Here is a 23,853-nt window from a genome sequence, read left to right as displayed (position 1 = left end):
CCTCCACAAACCTACAGGGAATTATATTATAGCCTATACATGATAGAAATGTTGGCTGGTTAGAATTATATTATAGCCTATACATGATAGAAATGTTGGCTGGTTAGAATTATATTATAGCCTATACATGATAGAAATGTTGGCTAGTTAGATTTGCCAAAGAAGCCACTGCTTTTTAAAAAGCAAGACGCGATTCGCAATCTTTACCCGTAAGTAACAAAAACAAAAGAAGCCAAAAGTCAGTAAATAATCAGACTTGGTATCAGCGGTTGGCACCTCATTCCAGGGCTGGTCTACTCTAGACACACTCATTAACAATAAAACATCTAAATGTTAGTGGAAGTACTCTAAGTCAACCATGTCTGTGAAAGGGTCATATCTTTTAATCGACCATAAATCATTTATATGTAATCATTCATCATGTGTGAGAGTTTGAGTTGCAATCATTATATTATAACATGCAATCATTTTATTATAACCATTGTAATGTACAATATGTGAACCAACACAGCAACTAAATGGTCATCATGGACTTTACAGGATAGAAAAAACACAGATTCTGATATTCAAATATTCATTCACCTAAAATTAAGAACTGAAACAGTTGCGTAAACAAAGTAATGCATTAATATCAATTCAGATTGAATGATCTATTATAGCAGAGATTAATGTTAGGGTTAAATGCACTGCACTCTGGACAGAGATAATGTAATTGATCACAAAACAACCTTCAGTTCATTTCGGTTTTATTTCAGATATTGGACACACTACATAAATAATAAAGTACATTTAATAAATTTACAGTGTTTTTACATGCTGCTATACAGCAGCATTGTCAAGGTGTCCTAACAGTGCTTAGGGAGAAGCACTAGGATTGTCTAGCCTTATATATTGATAACACTTATTGTTGTAAAACAACAGCGAATGCAGCTGTTGGTGTTTTAACATTTCAGAACGACACAGGAACATGGTAGAATTATTGGGGATATTTTAATCCGAACTGGAATAAAAAAGTTGCTCTCAAATCAGAGCCCACATTTAAAGTATTGAGATCTCATCAATTTATAGCTCTAATGATCAACGTTTATGAAACAAACAACACATTTAAAGACCTTTCCAAAGAGCATTTATTTGCTGCATTGGTTCACATAGTGTTTCTGTCCAGTGGAAACCTCATATGTCCTAAACTGTTACTTTTCAGGAGATGTAAAAGAGAACCATGAGTTCCAATGGATCACATGTTAATATTTAGTCAAAAGTTATTGTTAAATACCAGCGAAAACAACCAATTTACAAGCTCAAAACACGTTGCATTGTGACACGTCATGAGCTTCAGCCGTTTTGGATTGTTTTGTTGCAATTATTTTCTATGACAAAGAGAAGAATCATTTACGAGAAAAAAAAAACTAAAAGATAAACAGTTGAAAGATGAAGATATGAGGTTTCCTGACAGAAACTATATTTAATCAAGAGTGATGTTAACTTTAGCTTTAGATTAGATTTGTGTTTGAATTACTTGCTTTGAATGATTTGTGTGACTTTAATTAATCTAATTGGGGGAAAGAAACTGTCAAAATGTAATGAAATACATGAAAGTAACACTTTGTATGAAGTACATGTCTATGATCATCATTAACATACTTGGAATGCATTTTAATCTTATAACTGTATATACTTCTATTTATAATCACTCATAGATAGTCATATTATATAATAACCATAACACATTATAAAGCATTTCATAATTATAATTATAATACTTCATAATGTCTGCTCACTCACTGACTTAATGCTTTTGGCCATGAGTGTATCTGAAGAGTGATATAATTATCATAGTTTAACACAGTATAATAATATTATATCCCATTAGTAATCGCTGTTATAATGCATTATAGTGTGATTAGAAGTCAGTATACGTCTTTGCGGGAACAAATATTAAATCTATGTTTCTGACACTTTCAGAAATATCATTACTTTACTTAAAACTCAATGACCACTCATAATGATTTATAAAGACTAAATATTTGTAATCTCTATAATGCATTGACATTATTGTAATGTGTTACAACTATTATAATGTTGTGATACTTGACATGAGTCATTATAAAATGCTTTACAATGTGTTGTGATTATTGTTATGAACCATTATAATCTATGAGTGATTAACTGTAATTATACAGTGTTATAAGTACATTATAATGGATGCTAGACATGAGCTTCATAGAAAGTCTTACATTATGTTACATCTAACATGGACTGTTTTATCAATAAATCAATAACCCAGTGTGGTCTCATCTAATGGTCTTTTTTTAAACCAATGTGTTCTCATCTATAATGGTCATATTGAAATATACATATTTTAACCACTTTCAACCTGGTGTGGTTTAACATTACTACTGTTGGTTTATAAAGCATTGCATGGTTTAACACACTAGATTCCTAAGCCGTCCACAGGAGTCTTAGGGTTAATGGTTAATGAGCTCCGATTCCCTGCTAAGACGCTTGGAGACATCGTACCTGGTTACCATGGTTACCAGGTAAACAGAAGTTGCGGTAGCAACTGGGGAGCAAAAACACAACATCCCATGATGCAACTCGGGCTGCGAGTATCAGGAAGCATACAAATCTCCATAGGCTCCTATTCATTGCTGGTGCAAAGAAACTGCTTTATCTCCGAATCTACTTCCACAAACGCTTTGTGAACCGCCGAGAACCGTTTTTTTTTCTCGCAGCAACACTGGGCCGTGACGTTCGGCCGCGGTTAGGATTTTAATTTCACTACCGAAAATAAACGTGGATTTCCGCAACATGGATACAATCATGGCTTCCAGGGCTCTTTTGGGCTCCTCAAAATAAAGCGTAAGTCAATGGTAACCGGCACTCTATAGCCAAATAATTACCAAAATAATGGCATCCAATGTTTTAATATACTAATGTTGGTTTATAAAGCATTGCATGGTTTAACACACTAGGCTACTAATATCCCCTCCGGGGCTCGAAGAAAAAACCTGCATATTCAGAGGGTGTCAGGACTCAGGAGTCAACAGAAAAAAAATAAGTGTTTTCATTGAATCTGTCTTGGTTAAAATGTAGTTTGAAGTTGCAAAATGGGTTTTAGGAAGGGGGAAAATGAATATCAAATATCTAAATGCTGAATCAAGCAATTCAAAAACTGTCCTGGGTGTTCCCAAGAGCCTGATTAGATGATAAAATGACCAAAAGTTGTTTTGAAAGTGAAATATCCCTTTAAGGGTCTGTCAGTTCAATCTAGTTATTTTGAGCACTACTGGCCTATAGACTAAAAAAACAAACAAACTAAATAGTTTACTATAACCACATGACTGGTGGTAATCTGTATTTTTTAGCTTTCTGATCGTTCTTTGTAAGCAATGGCCAAAATCATAATGCTACTGCAAACGTCAAAGACACAGACACACTGCAGCATATATTGTATTCATAAACATTTTGCTCATATTTCATTTGATGTTTTAGTTGCATTCATTTGCTTTGATGAGGAAGAAGGTTCCCGTGGCAACCCCCAGCATTCCCAGGGTCAGCCCCACCCCACAGAACACATCTGGACCCATGCTGGGTGGAGCTGGAAGGTCATGGTCCACATCTGGAGAGAAACACACACACACACACACACGCACACGCACGCACACACACACACACACACACACACACACACACACACACACACACACACACACACACACACACACACACACACACTGGGTCATACTCTGACAAATGAGACGCAATGCCTCCCTGCTTGGCACTCAGCATCAAGGGTTGGATTGGGGGTCCCTGTGACATACAGTACTAGCATCATGTCAAGGGGGTGTACTTGTGCATCAAGCTGCCTCACGCTACAGATACAGAAGATGCAGCTCCTGCCTTATAGATCGTCACAGTTTAAGCCCCGCCCCTCCCTCACTCTGGTGTCGAAAAGTTTTCCCCATGCATTTCATCAATAGACATTTCATAAAGTATTTATTTAAACATCTTTTAAGCCTCTCACAAAGCCACCCCGGCTTGTGAGGAATCATGACAATAAACATTAGTTGTTGCATGCAACGATTAATTAGAAAGCTGAAAAAAAGGGCAGGGTACAACACTGTGTACATCATTTTTGTCAAAACAGCAGAAACTACACTCACAGAAAGCATTGCGAATGACACTTGTTTCCTGAAATATATGCCATAAATCACGCTCAGTTTAGTTATCCAGACCAGCATGGCCTGACATGAACTAGAGTGATTGCATACATACTCGGGGGTTCTACAGGAGCATATAGAACCATTTTACAACCACAAGCCTACTGGTAAGTGTTCATTGAATTGTTACGATTGTATGGCTGATAATTAAATCCCCTATGGGGTAAATGAATGGGCAGTTTACTTCCGATGCTCTATGGGACTCATGGCTCGGCAAGGCTACTATTACTACTACTAAGATTCTCTTTAGGATTGACAAGCAGGGACAATATCAGAAATGACATTCAAGGATGCAGCCCAGGTTAGAAGGTTTGGGGAGCAGACAAGAGATGAGATTGAGATAGTTTGGACGTGCAGAGGAGAGATGAGTGGACCCCATGGACATGACGCTATAGCAAGTCACAGAGATCCTCCAACCCTACCCTTGAACACTGGGAGAAGGATGCTGGCTGCAAGGCAGGAGGAGAAGAGGAAGACCAAAGAGGAGGTTTATGGATGTGGTGAGAGACATGGACATGCAGGTGACAGAGAGGACATGCAGGTGACGACCCTTGATGAGAACATGACGTTTATTTGTAGACAGTTTTATTCAGGACAGTGTTCTTACCCCACATCCTGGTCTCAGGTGCAGTCAGTGACTGGTGGTTGACTGTACAGCTGTAGATGTCTCCCTGCTCTGGTGTGAACTTCACACTGGAGAACTGGTAGAAGGTTCCGTCGTTGTTCACGTACGGCAGGGTGTTGGTGATGCCAGAGGTCAGGTTGAGGTCGTTCCTGGTTCCATGTGACTCGAACCGGGGCCGGATAGAAACCAGTCACGTGACAGATGAGAACGTTGGCCACTCCCAGTTGAACCTCGTCTCTGGTGTAGACCATGGTGTCAGGAGCATCTGAAGATATTATAGACACAGAGACACTAGTAAGACGCCCTGTGGGCGAGAAGGGAGGTTGTGCTGAGACCACATGAGACTGACACAATGTCCACATATGGGCATTCCCAGATATGGGCTTGATGTTGATGACATCAGGGATCTCCATATATGGGCATAAAAGCCACAATAACCTGTGTTTGGGCTACTAGGCCGGTATTCAGTTGATAGACAAGCCAGTGGGCCAATCATGTGATGTCTCTCTGCTCTGTGGGACGGTGCTACTGAAGGATTGCCCCAAAAGTTACTGTAACTATCCCAAACCGGGGGCAAAGATAATTCACCCTTTGTCAAGTCCCACCCCATGTCGCTCTGTTACTAGGAGGGACAAAAAACCCAGGGAAGATTGTTTTTATAATGGAAGTGAATGGGGAAAAATATTTCTCATAGCCTCATTATTGCTATTTAAAGTACCAAAAGAAAAACATCTACGTAATATTAATAAAAAATCAAACCTCGGTTCAAAGTGAAGCGGTGAATCTTAGTATAGAATTGTCTGGAGAGCCGGTATGACAGCCGGTATAATAGTTTTTAAAAATATATATAAAAAATCCTGCTTGCTGGTCTCTTAGTTGTTTGTCAACTGCATCCCTCTATAATTATTTCAGTTTCCCAGGTCTGTTATCTGGCCCTGCTGCTTTCCCATTTTTCAGCTGTTGTACAGCTTTCCTGATCTAATTCTGGGTATGTCACAGGTGATGGGGAAGTCGGTCTGTGCTGGTTGGATTAGCATTAGTTGGGGATGCAGTAGGTGAGAACTATTGCATGTACAAGACAGATAAAACCTGAAGGCCAAATTATCATGTGAAGCTTGACCAATCCTCAAAGTATCCATTCATCTGACCGGGAGGGACACCGCACACATATTCTGGATGTACAGGACATATAAAGCCTATTCATTCTGAACTGTGTTTTTTTTTTAAATGACCCTATATGGACATGGGACACACATTTTGCTTTTTGAAAAAGCCTATTCATTCTGGACTGATATTTTGCACGTACGGGACAGGAAAAACCTGTTCATTCTGGCCTGGAGTGACCATATAATGGACATAAGGTAACATACATTGTGTTTTTGAAAAACCCTGTTCATTCTGGACTGAGATCACCATATATGGTAATTAAACGGACATTCTGTGGGACAGGAAAAACCTGTTCATTCTGGCCTGGAGTTACCATATATGGACATAAGGTAACATACATTGTGTTTTTGAAAAACCCTGTTCATTCTGGACTGAGATCACCATGGTAATTAAACGGACATTCTGTTTTTGAAAAAGCCTGTTCATTCTGGACTGAAATGACCATATATGGGCGTGATACACACAAAGCCATTCATTGGAAGCGGTTTTCACCGCTTCAAAAAGGAACAAAAAAGTACAGTAGTTACATTGCAAAATAGGGGTTTCCCCCTGAAAATACATGTTTTAATTTGTTTAATCCTCTGAAATAGGCAGTGGGCAGAGAGAGAGAGAGAGAGCAGTGCATCTTGGGTACCTCGCACTGACCAGGTAATTGAGGAACTATAGCCTCGCAGCCCCTCGCTCTCAACATGAAATGTATTTTAATTGTAATTCTGCCCATTTAAAATATATGTACCCAATCGAGTATCTTAGTTACATCGATATCGTTCATGTGAACCAGTTTGTTGAAGCTTATTCATTAGACTTATCGAAATTGCTATTACCGCGCAGCGCCGTACTGCGCCGCGGCCGTGCTCCGCATCACCGCACTGCGGTGAAAGAACAAAAGGACTTAACTCCGCCCCTGGTAGCAAAAGTGAATGATTTTTCTGGTTGGCCTGTCAGGGACCAATCAGAAGGCTGACAAAGGGTGAATTGGCCAGTAACGGTTGGCCCACCGGGCATAATATGCCAGGCATGCTCGACGCCCACCCAGTCCAGCCCTGTTCTTGTACCTTGTTCCACTGGTGGGTTCTTCAGCCCGGAGCGAGCGGCGCTGAGGCTGGTCTTGCAGATCTCCATCTCCTGCAAGGCTCGTTGGTAAAGCCCTGCCTCGTAGGTCATTGGATCTCCAAACCCAGGCTGGGTCTCCACCCCCTTCCCCTGGTGGAAGTCTGCGTGCCAGATCACTTCACCGTCCAGGCCGTACATGTCTTCTTTATCTGTGTTCTCATCCGTGTCCGAACAGCCCATGACTTGCATGTCCTTGTGTATGACTGGAAGGATAAAAAAACAAGGATGACATTCAGGGACGTGCTGGCCATTGGGAAAAGCGGGACAACTCCCGAACGTCCGGTTCATTCCCGGCTGGTCCAGGCCGGCCATTAGGAAAACATTTAAAATAAAATGTCGGCCTTCGTTCCATTTTGGGGGCTGGGCGGCCAACAAATGTGTACATTTCTTTTGCAAAGCAAAGCCCTGTTTCATCAGACAAGGCTGTCGCACAAAAGTAGTGAAAACAGCTGATCTACAAGCACACAACGCCTCGCGTTGCGAGACGTTGTGTGCTTGTAGATCGGCTGTTTTCACTAGTTTAAATCATTTTAAAAATGGTTTTGGACATACAAGGTTTCCACCCGACAATGACGAAATATAACTCATGTACAGTAATTGACCCACTGGCTTGTCACTTGTCATGATCTGAAATGGCAAATCTTTGAGTAGCAGCAGCGCTATAGAGAGAGATCTCTCTCTATAGCGCGCAATGAGGGCCTCTATACAACTCTTTTTCCAAGGCTGAATCAGGGGCCCAGCACGTCCCTGATGACATTAAAGGGGGAACGGAGGTCCAAGCATACAACACAGTGTGAAACATAGGCTACTGTGGAGTCGCTTGGGGCCTGATCCAACTGGCGTCTCCACCAAGGCCAGCAGAGGGAAGGACTGGGGAGAGGTTCCAGCACCACAGACAGTACAGAGCACTGCGGCAAGCAAGTGACTTGTGATTTTTTGCTAGTCGACTCAGCAAAAAGTTTAGTTGAAGTCGACTTTATCTTTTGATGACGTCATCACACACACAACCCCCCAATTATTTTGGGGGGGTCCCCAGATGATTAACTTAATGTGAAACATTGTTTTCTCACTTGGCTGTAAACAAACCAACATAAAGTTTAAGTGTATAGAGGGTATCTGCACATTTCTAAAGTGCCAATTTAAAGACATTTTAAGACCTCTAAAATGGCAAATTAAACATTGTCCAAATTAAATAGAGACAAAAATTTTGAAAATAGACGATCTTCATGCTCACAACGCCTGCTATTTTCACAATCGAAAGTATTATTATTATTTTTTTTCAACTTCGACTTTCGACTTTCTCTGGTGGGTGTCGACTGAGTCGAATTGTCAACTTTTTCGTTAACCCTTAGATGGGCTGCATAACTGAAGTGGCGGAAGTGCTGCGGAAGGGAAGTTACGTCACACAGTGCAGGTCTGTTTACATTCCCCAGTGAGACAAACCTACTGTAGCTCTTAACTCGCTCTTAATAGGTGTAACTTTGTCAGAATCCATGTTTTTGTTTGGATATTGTTTATTACGACTGCAACCGCAGGGTCGCGAGAAGTAGAACATTTTTCTTTTTCTTTTTTCAGCGGGGATACGTTTGTGAGAACACCACACTTTGAAAAAACAACAACATTCGGTGAAAATTCTCACGGCGGAAGTCGCACCGTTCCATGCCGTCTCAGCCTCATATTGTAACAACCAGGCTTTTCTCTTCGCAGACCAGTAAGCCTGGCTATGCAAGGCTAGGCAAGTATTGGAAGGGAAGTATCATGTGCTTGTTTACATTGTCACTCAAGCTGATATGATGACACCTGGGCTCTGATTGTCAGAGTGGTGACAGCCCTGCTCTGATCAGCCCAACCCTATAAATGTTAGTTGAACCTCTGCTCAGATGACAACTTGCTACCTTGGTGAATGGACGCAGGCTCTGGTGGTAAGCAATACACAATCTAACATTTAACCCTAAATGGCTTGTCTAAGACTTAAGAGAACTAATTGGGTTCATACTCGCTTCCTTAGGTACATAGGGTATACTGTAGGTAAAAAGACCACTCAAAGTTTGGCACTCCTTCCATAGTTTTCGCATCGCACTCTCAAGCCATTATGTTAAATCAACAGGCTTCATCGGGAATGGTGTCTTCCATTTTGCTAAGAGATATCCTGAAGAATAGGTTAATTTATATAAGTTTATTAGTGAATTCAATTTTCCCATTAGTCGGAGGCCCACAGGCCCAAAAGCTCAAGGAATAGGGTTTAACCTGTGATGTTTTGCCGCACTTTTTATTTCTGTTTTATTTATTAGTTTGGTCATTAAGGTCCACAGAATGACAGGCCTGCTCTGCTGGAAACATCACTTTTCACAGTCATCACAGTGATGACTCATCACTTTTGTCAGTTTTGTAGCGCTGCTTTTTAGCCCAAGGAATGTGTTTCGTGCAAAACAAATGCTTGCAATGGATTCGGAATCATGAAAACACCCCAGTTTGAGCCCTCACATGCTACTTAAAGCAGATTTCTTCATTTATTTAATATTTTTCTGTTCCTGTGTAGTGGAGTCAATGGGACAGTGAATATACAAATGGCCATAACTTTCTTTTCGCAATGTTTCCGGCAGAGCAGGCCTGTCATTCTGTGGACCTTAATGACCAAACTAATAGATAAAACAGAAATAAAAAGTGTGGTAGAACATCACAGGTCCTCTCCCATTTTGAGGGACTGGGTCCCCGGCTACATTGACTTTAATGGGAAGATGCAAAAAAAGACGACCAAAGTTTGGCATACTCCATAAAGGTTGTTATTGAAAAGCCCCAATCTGGGAGGAATTTATGTCGATGATTCCCCTTACCCACCTTTCCCCCCAATAATTTCTAATTACTTGCAAGTACTGAAATCGGTTGGGTATGTATGTAGGTGACTGGGTTTTTTGAAGACTGTGGTCCTGAAATGTCTGGGATTCTGTGAATGTATTTATGTATGTAGGTGTCTTCCTACAGCCAATGAGGGACAGTTTACAGTTTACAGTTTAGGCATTTAGCTGACGCTTTTAATCCAAAGCGACTTACAATAAGCAGATAAAACATCACAATAATAAACAAGATAATATGTCAGTACATCAACAGCAATATAACAAATGCAAATGGATATCTATCTAGAAAAACACAATATAATCAGTAAAGTTCAGTAAAGTTCTAAAAAAACTAAAACAAGGGATCAGCATTCCTGTTGATGATGTCAGCAGAGTTTGGTATATAAAAGCGGTTTTGGTAATGTCCTCATTAACGGGTGAAGACATCAGGAACATGAGGCCAGCAGCGCACACCTCGTGGTGCGCTCTGCTTGCGCACAAGTAGGCCATGTGTGGCACCTCGACAGAGTTGCCACTCGGTTTTGATCTGCACTCTTCAGAATACATGCATGCACGCACGCACTCGCACACAAACACACGCACACACACACACTTGCACTCTGAGTAGGCTACACTCACCACCTGGGATGGCTTCGACTTGAAGCACACAGGAGAGGATGAGGAGGGTGGCTGTAATCTTCATCATCACGGATACAAACCCAGCTGAACTGAACTGATCAGAATAAACAGTGTTTACTTCAACTGAACTTCTGGTGACTGAGAAAAAAGAGGAAGGAGGATTTGTTCTGTGGTTTAGACGAATCAGCCAATCAGATTAGAGATGCAGTGTTGTGTCATCTGTCTCCAAGTAGGTGACATTCTGAATTGTTGAAGGTAAACATTAATAGTCAGAGGATGAGTTCAGATACACAATATAATAATAGAGTATATCTGAACACAGAGGCTGTGTTCACACAATATAAGGTAAACATAGGGCACAGTTCTCCGCCAGGTCAGGTAGGTTATTGTGGGCCAGCAATGTTCGAAATTCACCAATCAGGATGAAAGAGGAATAATTGGACAGATCTGTACGGATGACCATGGAGATAATGTGTACCGACGTACGTGATGTTTGGATGAAATCCAAAATAAAAAATAAAAAAATGTTGGCACTATAATAGGGCAATGTGCGTGGGAATGTGAGTGAAACGTTTAGCCGCAATCGGATGCTGTGTTTATGATTTGAGGCATTTTGTTCAAAGCAAGCCACTCCTGAAAACTTTTGATGCCAATGTTAGCCAATCTTAGAATGGAATATGACAAATCTGTATAAAGACAATGTGTACCTGCATCTGCATGATATTCATTTGTATCAAATCTGAAGGAGTATATAAAATAAGTTTCACATAAGTTGGCCCCCTGGTGGCGCTATAAAAGGCAGAATTTGTCCTTGGCCGAGTGTGCATACAAGTTTTTAAGCAGATCAGTGCAGTTGTAGCATTTCTTCTCGGCCTAGTGGGAATGTGTGTGCAAAATGGCATGGAAATCGCATGTTGTTTTCATGATTCGAGACATTTTGTTCAAAACGGACCACTCATGGTGAGGGTAATCTGACAGACTTGTTTGGTTTAATGACTATAAAGATTATGTGTGCTGATATATGCGTGATGTTTGGACAAAATCTGTGGGAGTAACAAACTATTGTTTAGCAAAAATCTTTGTCATATAATCGGTTCAGGAATATAAAAGAAGACATATCACAGGTATTTTCACAATCACTTGCTTTTCGATGTGCACAGTGCATCATTAAATATTGATAATAATAGTTTCTGTCTCGGGAGTATCGCCAGATTTGGTTGCCAGACAGGAAATGGTGGACAGTCTTGCGATACTTGGCACGTTCAGAATCATACTTTGAGCTCTTTAGATACCTCTATCCACCTGTTTCCGCGAGAATTTACTGTAGCATTATTTGCGGGACACTTCCGGTTAACAGCAGACATACAAGCTCACGTCGCATCGCAGATGCAACCGTTGTGATCTTGTAGATCACTCTCGGCTGCGGCGCCGGAAGCTGCCTGCACATTCTGCGCAATGCACGATGGGATGTTGGAAATTTGTGAATAAAATTACACAGTGCACACATTGAAAAACAACAAAATGTGTGACTTGTCTTCTTTTATTTTCCTGAAACGAGCATTTTATAAAGGTCTCAATTGTTCGGAAATAATGTTTGTTCATGAGCTGGTCCACAGGCTTCCACTAACTCCAGTGCATTCTACTGAACTTCCGGCTGCAGTTTGGCACCCGTGGTGCGACCAATCTGCCGGTTGGAATTGCGAGATAGCGAAAATGACGTTGGTGTCCTTTCCTCTTGTTCCTATAGGCCCTGACCGGAGGGAATTCATTGACCTCTGAACCCTCCGTCCCTCACCCAACATCTTTAGCCTTCAAGCCCTTATCCAACATCGTGGTCCATCACTTTCCACATGCATATGAACATGTCAAAGGCCTCCTCCACCCATGTAAGTGCTGTTTGACTAAACAATGTTAATTACCCTTCACTGTCACTGTGTACGGCTATTAGACATAAGCTTGTCTTATTATAATCAATATGTGTCTCTTCATAGCGTCCCCTTGGTCTCATCTTTAAAACAATGAGAGGCAGACTGGTGACCTGTCAGACATTCTGCGGCATAGCCAGAGCAGGTAAGGTAAGTACTTTATGTGAAGAGTGTGCGTGCGTGCGTGCGTGAGTGTGCGTGCATGCGTGTGTGTGCGTGTGTAGTGAGTATCCAGGGAATGACTTTAAACTGCTCCGTTGTAACTACCATTGTCAATGTATAGGTGCAGTGGATGCATTTGAAATTCATTGTGGACTAAATTTGATTGATTGAAGTATTTATTGTCAGTTTGCATAGGAAAAGGCACAGTTTCAGGACAGTACAGTTCACTGGTAAGGTCAACTAATAGGATAAGCTTACATTCTTTTACTTGTATAACATTGAATGACAGACATATAATTCCATACAAGAAGGCACTATCCTTCATCCGAAAATGGGCACCAGGAAAGGTGCCACTGTGTCCTTATAGCCGCAAACTCTTTGGAGGCATTGCAGGCAGCATATGGGCACTGCTTTGCATTGCTGCACCTCAGACGTATTAAGAGTGTGAGATGATTAAGATTGCACTATATTGTGTGTCTCTTCTCTCCCTCACTCTCACACACACAGTTGAAAGTGGTTAAAATATATATTATATATCTATATATATATATATATATTATCAGTACTGAACACATTGGTTTCAAATATGACCATTACATGAGAACACATTTTTTTATTGATTTATTGAGTAAATAATCCATGTAGATTTAACATAATGTAAGACTTTCTATGAAGCTCATGTCTAGCATGCATTATAATGTACTTATAACCCTGTATAATTACAGTTAATCACTCATAGATTATAATGATCCATGACAATAATCACAACACATTGTAAAGCATTTTACCTTCAGAAGTATGCCAATAAATTGCTTTTGGTCTGGGAGAGTAAATTACCAGGACTTATGGGAGAGGGATTTTTATTTTATTTTCATGAGTGTGTGTGTGTGTGTGTGTGTGTGTGTGTGTGTGTGTGTGTGTGTGTGTGTGTGTGTGTGTGTGTGTGTGTGTGTGTGTGTGTGTGTGTGTGTGTACTGTGTGGCCGCTATAAATATATCACTATCGTATCGTTATCGAGGTATGTCCATGCGCAGTATATCAGTATAGCAAAAATAGATATGGGCGATATATCACCCTGGGTGATATATCGGCCATATTGTTGCCTTTTGCTTCACTTAGAATATCAAACAACAAGTGTGGGAACCAAATAGTACCAAAAATAAAGAGTTGATATTGACTTGTTGTTTGTTGTTTTTTGAATAATGCTTATATAGTGTTTCACGCCGAGCTGGGATCGAACCCCAGTCTCCCTCGGCAGACCAACACATAACCTACTGTGCCAATAGAACTGAACCCAATTGGCTTATTTGTTATGGCCGGGTCTTGTCTGGGGCATTACACTGGAATGGTAAACTTGTATATCGTATCGATATCAAAATATTTTGCATAAATACCGAGATATGAAATGTTGTCCATATCGTGCAGCCCTCACCAGTAAAACAATTCTGGATACGCCACTGCATGACACAACTATAGAATATATAGATTTGATGAAGGGTCACAAACAGCATAAGGTCCACAATAATTAGGCTACTGTTAGTCTTTTTGTTAGTATTTGAGGGTTAGCTTTTTGTTTAGAATTCACTTATGTGGAAAGAGTTAATCAGAGTCTAAGAAAAAGTAATCTTTGTGCTGCTGTTAAAAGGTTTGAAATGCTGTTTAAAAGTTGATTGAAAAGACATGCATGTCCTCCTCTCTCCACCTGGGGGCAGCAACGACTAGTCTGCATCTCTGTAAACACAAACTTACAGTTAGAATGACAGAGAAAACAGTATGAATCAATATATAAACAAAAATGCAGTTAAAAGTGTACAGTTGTATAAATGTTGTCTACTATTTTTAACAGTGTTTTGCACAATAGTGAGTGAAAATTAACAACAATATCCAGATGCATGATACATCATTAAAATGTAAGCATAACAAGACTGATAGACAGGCTACACTAAAGGACTTTGATTGACAGATTGACAGGCAGGAATTATTAGATCAAATGAACATTCAATCTAATCTTATAGTGAGGATTTTACTTCATCAAACACTCGGCTGCGCCTCATGTCTCCCTACGCCTCTGAGCCGGTGTAAAATACCAGGTAACCACTCGCCTATTGTGGCTTATTGCTTCAAAGTCTTCATTTAAATAGTGACATTGAATAAGCAGCGTTTTTATAAGCATAATAACATGTTAGTGGAAGTGTGTGAAGAGTGTAAACATTGTCACCTTCAGTTGGTGGTGGTCGGCACCAGGATACGACCTGATAGAAGAAAAACTATGTTAAAGGAAAGAGGTGACACACAGACATGCAGCACGCAGACAGATACTTTTCTGCCAGCAAAGTGAACTTTCTTTTTGTTAACCTTTCTTTGCACAACAGAAAAGTGACATCACCATATAAAATATAAATGGTAAGACAGCATTCATTTCCCAGTGGATTCCTCCTCGCGTCAGAGCGACCACACTTGCAATTTCCCAGAATTGAGTCATTTCAGCTTAATCTTATATGACCCCAATCTTAAACTCAACACATCAGTCTAATTAGACGTGGCGTCTAATTCTCTTTAGATCTAACGTATGTATTCCACTGCATGGTAGCAGATTCATTAATTAAGCAGATTGAACATTTTAAAGACCTTGTTTCTTCCAGTGGAAGTAGATGAATCCAGTCAGGAACAAGACCAGACCCAGAACCAGACCTGATGCTCCGATGGCCAGCTTGTTCTTCACTGGCTCTGGCATGGAGTCATCTGGTAATACAATACAATATGATTACAATACAATACAAGATAAATAACATAAGGATATGATTTGTTTAAATGTCCTTTCCCCCATACATTTAAAGATCGGGTGCCATCATTTCTTTCCCCCCTAAAACATGATGATCAGGTATTACACTTCTACACTTAATAATAAATTAACATGCATTATAACCAAACCTGGGGGTCTATTAGGGTAATGTTAACTCCATAGACACATAGAAAACAGAAAAAGAACCAAACTATGGCACCGCCTCTTTAAATAAAACAGTGAAAACAGCTGATCTATAAGATCATTAGATTACAGTAGATGAACTGACCCCAGTGGGCAAATATGGGCGCGGTCAGGCCGGGGTGTTCCACCATGCATGAGATCTGCTCTCCTGATCTGTGACACACACACACACACACACACACACACACACACACACACACACACACACACACACACACACACACACACACACACACACACAAAAGTGCTTTAACATAACTTTATTTATTAGAATAGAATTACATAGAATAATACTGAATACATATCCATTCTACTATATCTGCATGTAGCTTCTATCTAGACATCAGACCTCCACTCTGACAACCCTCTGATTGACATGTCATTCTGACAACCCTCTGATTGACATGCTGTCATTCTGACAACCCTCTGATTGACATGCTGTCATTCTGACAACCCTCTGATTGACATGCTGTCATTCTGACAACCCTCTGATTGACAGATGTGTTGAACCATCTGGTCAGGGATTCTAACCAGCAACCTTCATGCAGCTCTAGTCCACTGTCTCTCAGGTTGTTCAGGTCAACATGTCTCTGCCTAGCAACTGGTGATGCTTAACAAAACAATGGTCCTGATTGGCTGCTTAGTGAATGAGGAAGTGAAATTGGTGTCTGGGGAGTTTCCCGTGAGAACCTTCAGTGTAGTGGTGTGATTATCACATGCACGCACGCACGCACGCACGCACGCACACACACACACACACACACACACACACACACACACACACACACACACAGACACACACACCCCTCTGAGACACTTTGATCCAGGGACGTGCAGAGAATGTTAGAGAGGCAGGGGCTGAAATTTCTAAAAAGGGATTTGGTGAAAATATCAAAAATAGCAGACCTCCTGTGACGCGTTGTGAGCTTGGAGGTATGCTATTTTCGGTGCTTGATACCACACTGAACTAAGCATAAACAAGTGAATACTGGAGATGTGGCGTAACGGCAGAGAGAGAGGGCAATTCTTAAGATACTGCTTTCAGGTTCAGAAGAGTCCAGACAAGAAGTTTCTCTTGAATGCTGCCTTCAGGTATGGCATGGAAAGAGGGGACATTTGCATTTCTTTCACCATAGTGAAAACTGCATTAATTCATTCGTCTGGAGTGGAGATTTTGTACAGACGGATAAAATGGTAGGGCCTCAAGCCCCCTTTGATGTCTACGTGCCTGCTCTGATCATATGAACAGTGTGATCTTTAAAGACATTTGATGATTTCAGCAGTGAGATGTAATGAAGCTTGGAGTGGTTTAAAGGGATAGTCCACCCCCAAATGACTTTTCTTTTGTCACATTCCTAAGCCAATAATTTGATGACCAGCAGTGGTTCCCTATGGAGACACAAAGAGCCTGCTTTGTTCCCTTTAATTAATGAACTTGACAGAACGTGAGCATGGGTAACTTAGACATAAGAATGGCTGGGGTTTCGGCTTGACTATTGTAACCTGGAATAGACCCGCCCACGCAGCGCACTCAGCGAATTTCTCAGCAACTTTCTGGTGCTGACGTCAGCTTTGGAGGTAACATAGAAATTGCTGGACATAAAGCCAACAAATCATTATTTCGAACGGTAAAGTAAATTATAATGCTTTGTGCCTTTTACTGTCTTGTTTTCTTGATCATGCTAGCCTTATTTCATATTTACTATTTGGAAATTGCATTAAAGGACAACTTTAGTTTTTTACAACAAGGGTTCATATTTTAGATTGTAATTAAAGAATATAAAAGATGAGTGTTAAATTGATTTAATTTACTTCTTTCTATTTTTTAGAGATTATTATTTCAGTGGTTGGGGGCATGCGTACAAGTGGCTAAATATTTCATTTTACACAGAATAAGACCATTCCCAAGATACAACGCAGCCTTTCATGTTTGGATGTGACTTATGGGGGCTAGAAGTGTTACTGTAAATAGCAATAAAGAAACTGCAGGCTTATTGTGTCTAAAAAGACATATTTAGCCACTTGTACGCATGCCCCCATGCGTACGCATGCCCCACATTTTAGCACAATAAATACAATAAAACAATAAAACGAAGCATATGAAAACATTTTAACACTCACTTTTTCTTTTCTCTAATTACAATCTAAAATATGAACCCTTGTTGTAAAAAAACAAAGTTGTCCTTTAAATTTGCGATTTCTGTGTTAACTCTATGGGATATTAGTAGTTTTTACCCTTCAACCGTGACGTCAGCACCAGGAAGTTGCATAACGTGAATTCGGTCAATACTATTCCAGGGTTGTGGTGCATGGTAGTGGCATGCTGCTTCACCATCTTGTTTTGTTCTAACCGTGGGAACAACTAGGGAACTAACTAGGGGCGGCAGTGGCTCAGGAGGTAGCACAGCCGCTTGGGGTTCGATCGCGGGCTCCCCCAGAGTTAATCGAAGCATCCTTGAGCAAGACACTGAACCCTGAATTGCTCTCGATGAGCAGGTTGGTGCCTTGCATGGTCTCCTCTGCCATCAGTGTATGAATGTTTGAATGTATTACAAAATCCTTGTAAAGCACCTTGGATAAAGGTGCTGTATAAATGCACCATTTACTATTTAACACATTGGATGCCCACGATGAATGCAAGGGTTAATTTGCTGGTGCCCATGGCAACCCGCCATTTTGCCTACCTTCGAGGTCCTGACGGAAAAAATAATCTGGGTAAATGTAATCCAAGCATGTCCTGTTTATTTCGCGAAAATCTTTTCTTTCAGTCAGGACCGGTTTTTAACAATCCTGCGCCACAGCGTGTGTGTGACGGCCAGTAGAAAAGGCCGCGTTTTGAACGTGAAGGTGATTTGAAACCTGGATTAGGAGAAAAATGCATGTTTGTGCAGCAGCTTTGCATGTCTATTAGCGAGACAGCACTTCATGGTCACGTGATCACGGGAAAATGGAGTTTGTTTCGTCACCGCGGTAGTACAGTACAGGTGCTACAGTACAGTATAGTTTACTGTATGACGCGTCGAACGCGTCGATGGGCACACGTATACATCAAAGAGATTGACGTGTTGACACCTTGTGTGCATCCGATCCGATCCGAGTTAACGAGTAGGTCAGCATTACATACAGTAGGTGTCTATTAGGTGTGTACCTGGGTGTGTACTCCAGGTGGGAGTGGGACTGGTAGTACCTGTAGAGGTGTGTATTTCTATGTATAGGTGTCTATTAGGTGTGTACCTGGGTGTGTACTCCAGGTAGGAGTGGTACTGGTAGTACCAGTAGAGGTGTGTATTTCTATGTATAGGTGTCTATTAGGTGTGTACCTTGGTGTGTACTCCAGGTAGGAGTGGTACTGGTAGTACCAGTAGAGGTGTGTATTTCTATGTATAGGTGTCTATTAGGTGTGTACCTTGGTGTGTACTCCAGGTAGGAGTGGTACTGGTAGTACCAGTAGAGGTGTGTATTTCTATGTATAGGTGTCTATTAGGTGTGTACCTGGGTGTGTACTCCAGGTAGGAGTGGTACTGGTAGTACCAGTCTCCATCAGGCAGCAGATCAGTATCGGACACACCAGAGGTGATTTCTTCTTCTCCTCTCAGCCAGGTCACCAGGATGGCTTTAGGGTAGAAGCTGTAGCTGCTGCACCTCAGCATGTGAGTGTGCTTACGACCACCAGGGGGAGTCTCTGAGGTCACTCTCACATAGGGCTCCACTGGAATAAGAAGAACATTGTTAATATGAATGAATGGTAAATGGTGCATGTATTAGACACACATTCATATACCGATGGCGGAGGTTCAGAGTCTTGCTCAAGGACACTTCAACACTGTCTCTGGGGGAGCTTGGGATCGAACCGGGAACCTATCAGTTACCAAGTGGCCGCTCTACCCCTGAGCCACAGCCGCCATGTGGGTTGAGGTGGTTGAAAGTGAGTCAAGTCCTGTTAGATATGGGCTTAATAATGATGACATCAGGGATCTCCATGTATGGGCATAAAAGGGATTATGTTAGTGTGGTTCCCCTGACATCACAGTGATGTCCTGCACATGTAACGTTTAAAGTTGTCTTGAGACAACTTGTTGTGATTTTTTAATATAAGGCCGCCCCTTATATTAAAAAGTGGCACATTGGTAGAGCTGCCGCTTGGGAGTGGAAGGTTCCCAGTTCGATCCCGGGCGGCGGGCGCCCACCAGAGTTAGTGTGGAAGAGTCCTTGAGCAAGACCCTGAACCCCTAGTTGCTCCTGATGAGCAGGTTGGTGCCTTGCATGGTTTCCTCTGCCATCGGTGTATGAATGTGTGTGAATGGGTGAATGTAATGCATAATCATCACTAAGCTATATGATTGTAAAGCGCCATGGATAAAGCATTTTTGAGCGGTGGTAAACCGCTCCATAGAGTGGCTGTGTGTGTGTCTGTAGCCTCTTTCCTCAGCGTTTTGCCATAGCAAAATGTGTGTACGTAGCATCATGTTTGTCTAGTGATGTCATACGTCGTATGTCTGTAGCCTTTTTCCTCAGCGTTTATAGCCTGTACATCCTAGACTCAAATCCTAGTCTGAAGACGTTATGCAAGCACGACCACCGCTCACTTCACATTGGGTGTGATTTTTAATAAAATATGGAATTGAAGCTCACCGCTCTTCTCCAGAACGTTGGAGTAGTCGACCTCAACGTTGGGTTTGCAGAACCTCTCTGGCTCGGCCCTCATCTGAGGCAGGTATCCAGGAGCTCTGTTGAAGTAGTCAGCCTGCCTGATGCCGTACTCTGTGTGGCCGACAAACTGCCCCACCCTGCTGTCAAACCTGGTCAGCTCCTGTTTGTTGTAAAACCAGGATCTGATGAATTGTATGTCCTTCAGCTCAGTGGAGTTGAACACACACTGAGAGGTGAAATAGTTCAGGAATCCATCTGGGAAGAGAAAAGTAAACTAAACTTGAAAGATGCAATTGCTGTGATACGAATTTTGCAAATTAATGTCATGTAATGTTGAATTTTCCCCATTCAATCAAGTCAATGGGAAAATGAATTCACTAATAAATTAATGACAGTATATGAAGATCTCTGTGTTAGTCCTTGTCCCTTCTATGCCCATATATGGAGATCCCTGATGTCATCAATATTAAGCCCATCTAAAACTAGACCTAAACAGACGACTAAAATATGACACTCATGCATGGGTAGGCTTAGACTGAAACTCACATCTGCTCTGGGGAAGTTGTGTGTGCCACAAATCATGCATAGCTGTTTAATTAGCACACTGTACCTTGTTCTAAATGCAAAAAAAAAAGGAGGAAGAAAAGAAAAGAAAAAAAAGCGTGCCAAACCTAAAATATTTTTTTTGTGAAAACGTTTGTGCACTGAATGTTTTCATAACACAACAAAAAAATCTCTGTGACATGATCTTTTGCTTAGATGCATATTGGCTTATAGACTAATGCAAATTCATACAGACTTTCTTTCTTTTTTTCAGTTGACACATTTAGAGCTGAATATAATTATGTCCCTCAGTGTTTTCTAACCATATCCAATATTATTATATTATTATAGCAGCATCACTTTAGTTTTTCCTTTCTCTACCTCAGCAAAGGTGAGCAATGAATGCTTCAGTAGCCCATAGAAAAGGCTTATATCGCCATGCTTAATTAGTTTCGTTTGAACATAACTTGTTTTCCTTTTCATATGAAAGCAATTCAATTCATGAAAGCCATATTTAAGTAATTAAATAAAGTTTACCTGCTCCTTGGAAACACATGAAACACAGCGAAACACAGAGCCAGAGATTAGTGGAAGTCATCATGATGAGTTGAGATGTTAACAGTTTAGTTGAAGTGTTGATGAGTTGAGATGTTTCAGAGTTTAGTTGAAGTGTTGATGAGTTGAGATGTTTCAGAGTTTAGTTGAAGTGTTGATGATTGGGGTGTTTTAGAGTTCAGTCGAGGTCGGATATGAGTTGACCTTTGGATGAGGAACTGAGCACTGACTCACTTCTCCAACAGTCTACTACATTGTAGACTACACAACAACCAATGAAAAAAAACCATTCACTCCCATCACTTGTTACTAGGCAGACGTCAAATCAAAACTACACTAGATTGTGACTCAGTTGTAATGGGGGGGGGGGGGGGGGGGGGCCTTGTAAACTATCTAAGTTTAACCCTAATGTTAAAGGCCACGTTTCACATCAGCCGTTGCCCGCTGGGAGAAGCAAACCAGCACCGTTTTGAGTGCCTGGCCAATTTTCAGGAGTGGACTGGGCATCCGGCATGCCCGCTCGGCCGACTATACAAGTGGCCCTGTGGGGCTTTTTTTTCCTCACCATTTTAGGATAGTTACAGTCATTTTTAGGCTGGGCGACCACTAAGTGGAGAGGGCCAATCCTTCAGTATCACCGGCCCACAGAGCAGAGAGACAGCACATGATTGGCCCACTGGCTTGTCTATCATCTGGGTTAAGCTGATTGCACACAGGGGCATCATAGCTCCGGTAGAGAAACCGTTATTAGAGCACAAAGGGTTCCCAGTTCGAATCCGGGCTCCCCCTGAGTTAATGTCCTTGAGCAAGACTCTGAACCCCTAATGGCTCCCGGTGAGCAGGTTGGTGCCTTGCATGGTTTCCTCTGCCATCGGTGTATGAATGTGTGTGAATGGGTGAATGTAATGCACAATCTAAAGCGCCTTGGATAAAAGCGCTACATAGATGCACCATTTACCATTTACACTGCACTGAGACTGCGGTCTTTCGCTGCATTTTGGAAATCCGAAATCCGGAGGCTAGGGAGAGAGAGAGAGAAAAGAGAGAGAGAGAGAGCAAGGTACTCATAGCGACATCTGCGAAAATCCGAAAAAGTCAACCCTGGTCCGAAAATAAATATGAAACGGGCAGCAGTGTGCAAACGTGATTGACATAACGTGATTTTATTTTTTATTTTTTATTAACGTTTATTTATTCCCTCCGATATTCGGCCCGAAAAACGCAGCAGTGTGCAAAGACCTTTAGGGTTGCGAGGCTTTATGAGCATACATAGATCTGCTATTTTCACAATGGAATAGATCGAGTCAAACTAAATGTACTGCCAACTCCTACTGTACAATACCAAGTCCTTGTGCAGGAGGGATGGGGGGGGGGGGGTCCCCAGTTCAAATATGATTATGTTGCGGGTCGTGGCCTGAAAAGGTTGAGAACCGCTGCCCTGGTGCACTGGGTGCTCTGTAGGCTAAAATGTAATGTGACACCACAAGGGAGACGTTAGGCAACAGGCAGACACTGCAGCTGGAAGTGTCGCCTTCGTGGGTGTCTTGGTTCCCTTAATTACAGCATGAACATGTCTGCTGTGGGCGTGCACACGCGTGCGCACGCACGCACACACACACACACACACACACACACACACACACACACACACACACACACACACACACACACACACACACACACACACACACACACACACACACACACATGTATGCATTTGCTACTTTGTGGGGACATTTCACATAGTCTACTATCTTTGTGGGGACATTCCATTCATTTTTATGCAAGTCCTGTGGCCTTACCCTAACCTCTATCCCTAAACCTAACCCCTAACCCTAACCCTAACCCTAACCCTAAACCTAACCCCTAAACCTAACCTTTTCCTTGTGGGACATTAAAATATGTCCCCACAAGGTTTTTTTTCTCCGATTGTACTATCTGTGTGGGGACATGAGGTCCCCACAAAGTAGTAATTCCCTGTCCACACACACACACACACACACACACACACACACACACACACACACACACACACACACACACACACACACACACACACACACACACACACTTTATTACCGGTATTCATCACAAACAGAGAACTGAGAGAGACAGACAAACATGTGCACATTTATGAACTCAAGTTCACCCTGCCCCCCCCCCCACACACACACACACCTGCCCCAGCACCCTTTGTCACAAACAGAGAACAAGCATTGTGTAGAAGGCTATAGTAGTGAATGGAATACAACCCTAACAAACCATTGAGTGACATCTAGAACTACACATAGCCTATAAACAGAGCTGCTACCTTGCAGTTTTTTGAGTTTTTAACATGGTTTTTTAAGCTTATCTATGAAAATCCTGGTGTGTTTTTTTTAGCACTATGCTCTTCTCTAAAGCATCTTGTAGATTTTCAGTGTCAGAACCTGCT

General features: G+C 41.6%; 1 protein-coding gene and 1 pseudogene across 2 annotated transcripts; both read right to left on the bottom strand.

Annotated features, from left to right (window-relative positions):
* Window positions 1-3,488: 3,488 nt before the first annotated feature.
* LOC308302712 (H-2 class II histocompatibility antigen, A-U alpha chain-like) lies at window positions 3,489-10,665 on the bottom strand (annotated as a pseudogene). Its single transcript has 4 exons — window positions 10,599-10,665; window positions 7,068-7,328; window positions 4,828-5,110; window positions 3,489-3,598 (listed from the first exon to the last, which is right to left on the bottom strand). The product of its transcript is annotated as an H-2 class II histocompatibility antigen, A-U alpha chain-like (transcript).
* A 4,240-nt stretch (window positions 10,666-14,905) lies between these two features.
* On the bottom strand, window positions 14,906-21,926 carry LOC308302711 (rano class II histocompatibility antigen, D-1 beta chain-like; the record flags this gene model as incomplete). Its single annotated transcript, XM_080746999.1, has 6 exons — window positions 14,906-14,937; window positions 15,314-15,427; window positions 19,240-19,380; window positions 20,304-20,547; window positions 21,402-21,407; window positions 21,849-21,926. The coding sequence occupies 6 exons, from the start codon at window positions 21,924-21,926 to the stop codon at window positions 14,906-14,908; spliced, it is 615 nt and encodes a 204-aa protein (XP_080603125.1).
* Between the last annotated feature and the right edge of the window lie 1,927 nt (window positions 21,927-23,853).

The sequence above is a fragment of the Nannobrachium achirus genome, assembly GCF_963921795.1.
Source record: "Nannobrachium achirus genome assembly, chromosome: 18".
Classification (NCBI taxonomy): domain Eukaryota; kingdom Metazoa; phylum Chordata; class Actinopteri; order Myctophiformes; family Myctophidae; genus Nannobrachium; species Nannobrachium achirus.
This window is presented reverse-complemented; position numbering and strand designations above follow the sequence as displayed.